Below are 2,684 nucleotides of genomic sequence, written 5' to 3' on the forward strand. Positions count from 1 at the left end.
AATTAATACCATAAGTTTCATTCGCAATAAATAAATAAATGAATAAATAAATAAACAAATAAATGAATAAATAAATAAAAAATAAAGATAAATTAATAAGAAAATAAAAAATAAAAAATAATAAAAGTAACTTCAGTTACGTAATACAACCAATCTCATTCACAAGTAAAAATTTATTTCTCAAATTCGTGTACTCTTTGCCCAAACATTATGAACTAGTAATTCTAATTACGCGATCGAATTTCTATATACGACTCCATCAATACTAAAACATTCCAGTAATTGCAAAACTATCTCTTTATCAAATATATTCACCACGGCCTTGGGTCACATAAGAGCATAACATAAAAACCGAGAAGACTGCAAGAGACCATACGGCCTACACAAGGTAGTTTTGTCTCATATCATGTTATCCCCATCTATAAATTTATCTAACCTTCTATTAAAACAACCAATTGAATCAGCGTTAACTACATGGTTACTAAGTCTATTCCATTCGTTAAGCACTTTGTTGGTAAACCAATCCTTGCCTATTTCCTTCTTAAGCCTCACGAAGACTCCTCGCTTTCTTCTTGTTTAAATAAACCTTATTCTTAATCCTGATATATTCATTCTATCTACATATATTTTCATCACATCAGTTGTTACCTTGGATTATCTATATTTCTGTTATCTTTCCTATTCTCTACTTTCTCTGTATTTCTCATGTAATATCAATACTGTAAGTCATAACTTCGGTTATGTCTTCATTGCTTCGTAAACTGTAATTTAATATTCATTTCCACACAAAAACCGATCTTTAAATATTTTCTAGATTTTTTTCTTCTTCAAATTTCTAATTTAGCTGAATGACTTCTGACTTGAAGGTCAACCACTACATCTATACTGTGTCAATCTATCAATACAAATGGTCTAGAATAAAAATGAATAACTGATAACATAAAACTTTATTGCAATAGAAGTTCCCCGAAGTCAATCCACGACCTACTTTCTTCTGGTAGCACGTGACAACAATCTAACATTTCTTCTGGATGTGAACTGGCCATTTCATATTCATTCCTTTCTGATATTCGTTATAGGATCGACGCCATCACAGAACGACACAATATTGCTCTCCGATCTCTGTGGAATTGGAACAGAAATTTATACAGTTTCAATACTCTATCTTCAGCAAAATCTAACCATGTTCAGAGATGGCCAAACTGATGTGCTGCTGAACTTCAATACATCAACAAATATCTTCCCTTTGACGTTTATAGTCGGTCCCTATGTTCATTCTGTCTTTAGTTGATTTTATTCAGGTTTTATATATATTCTCTCTGGCGCCAAGCGATTTTATTCAGCCGAGAGAAACCCTTGACGATAAAGTGAAAATTCTATTTCAATAAGAAATTTTCTTGCAGGAACTAGACTTTTTTTTTATTATTTTTGTTCGCTTAGTTTTACTTTATTATATTATTTCATTTTACTTGAACTTATTTTGTTTTGAATTATTCTTTCTTATTTCATTTCAATTAATTATATCTTTTTATGTATTTTATTTCATTTTTCTCAATGACCAGCACCCAACCGTGTTACACCTGATGATCTTTATTTCTTCCATCAAGCTCTCCACTTTGCAACCTGCTAAGCTTGGCCTTGTACGTAGAAAACTCCATCTTGTTTTGGGCCCTTAATGTCAAAGACTCGATCTGCTTATACTGTGCTTACATTCGATAGCACATTGCCCACAAGCACATAAGACAATGTACTTCGGGATTTCATAGATTACGACAGAACAGGAATGCTTATGACAGTGTTAGTTACGGTGTACATTGTTGGCTCAAAGAGATCATACAATTTCACCGTTATGATGGTACCCCATATGAGGAACCCCTTACCAGACAGGTAAAGACGCTAAAACCATAATTTGAGTTATTGCTGTCCAAAGTTTGAACAAATGAGTCCCTCAAAGAAAACGTATTTTTGAGGCGCTGACGTCTTCGCCTGTCTGGCACAGACTACTTCATATCATAACATGTGCCGTTAGCAGCGGGCTCCTGCAACCAAAATAGTCAGATAATATTCTGTTCCTTTTTCAAAGACATGTTACGGGCGGCCTTGAATGAGACTCATTGGTGACTGGCAAAGAGCTTCTGGTATAGATTCTTGAACCTAATCAACCGTGCCATGATGTCAAGACTTGTTTACAAGATATGCACGTACACACACACACACACACACACACACACACACACACACACACACACACACACACGCACGCACGCACGCACACACACACGACACATTTCGTGGCCTGATCGAGGTTCCTCTACAGGAAATTAGAGAAGACAACTCGACCGTCTGGCGAGGAGGGAAGTGGGTTTCCTTCATCAGGCAAGGTCTCGACAGAACCTCTCTGCTGGAGACGTGAACGAACTCCATTTGCAATAAGGAGGCCCGACCACCGGAGGTGGGACATGAAGATACATACACACAAGTCCATGCGCACACATGCACACATACATACACATATGCACACACAGAATCTCCCAATACATGCACACTTTCCTTCCACCACAGACGCAAAGAAAAGACCTACTTTACCGCAAACCCTCCTCACTTTCCCAGCATACTTAGTGGCCCTCACACAAGTGCTAAAGACGGGAAGAGGACCCCGGGACGGGACTCCACGAGCATAGCTC

General features: G+C 37.0%; 1 protein-coding gene across 1 annotated transcript in view; it reads right to left on the reverse strand.

The window, feature by feature from the left end:
* Positions 1-932: 932 nt before the first annotated feature.
* The window catches only part of LOC143020569 (kinesin-like protein KIF17), a 152,015-nt gene continuing 150,263 nt past the window's right edge, over positions 933-2,684 (reverse strand). The window contains exon 3 of the mRNA XM_076177003.1: positions 933-1,122. Coding sequence (XP_076033118.1) covers positions 1,074-1,122 — 49 coding nt within the window. The 3' untranslated portion in view covers positions 933-1,073. The remainder of the gene's footprint in view (positions 1,123-2,684) is intronic.

This window comes from Oratosquilla oratoria, chromosome 40, assembly GCF_046742065.1.
Source record: "Oratosquilla oratoria isolate Oo_2021 chromosome 40, ASM4674206v1, whole genome shotgun sequence".
In the NCBI taxonomy this organism is placed as follows: domain Eukaryota; kingdom Metazoa; phylum Arthropoda; class Malacostraca; order Stomatopoda; family Squillidae; genus Oratosquilla; species Oratosquilla oratoria.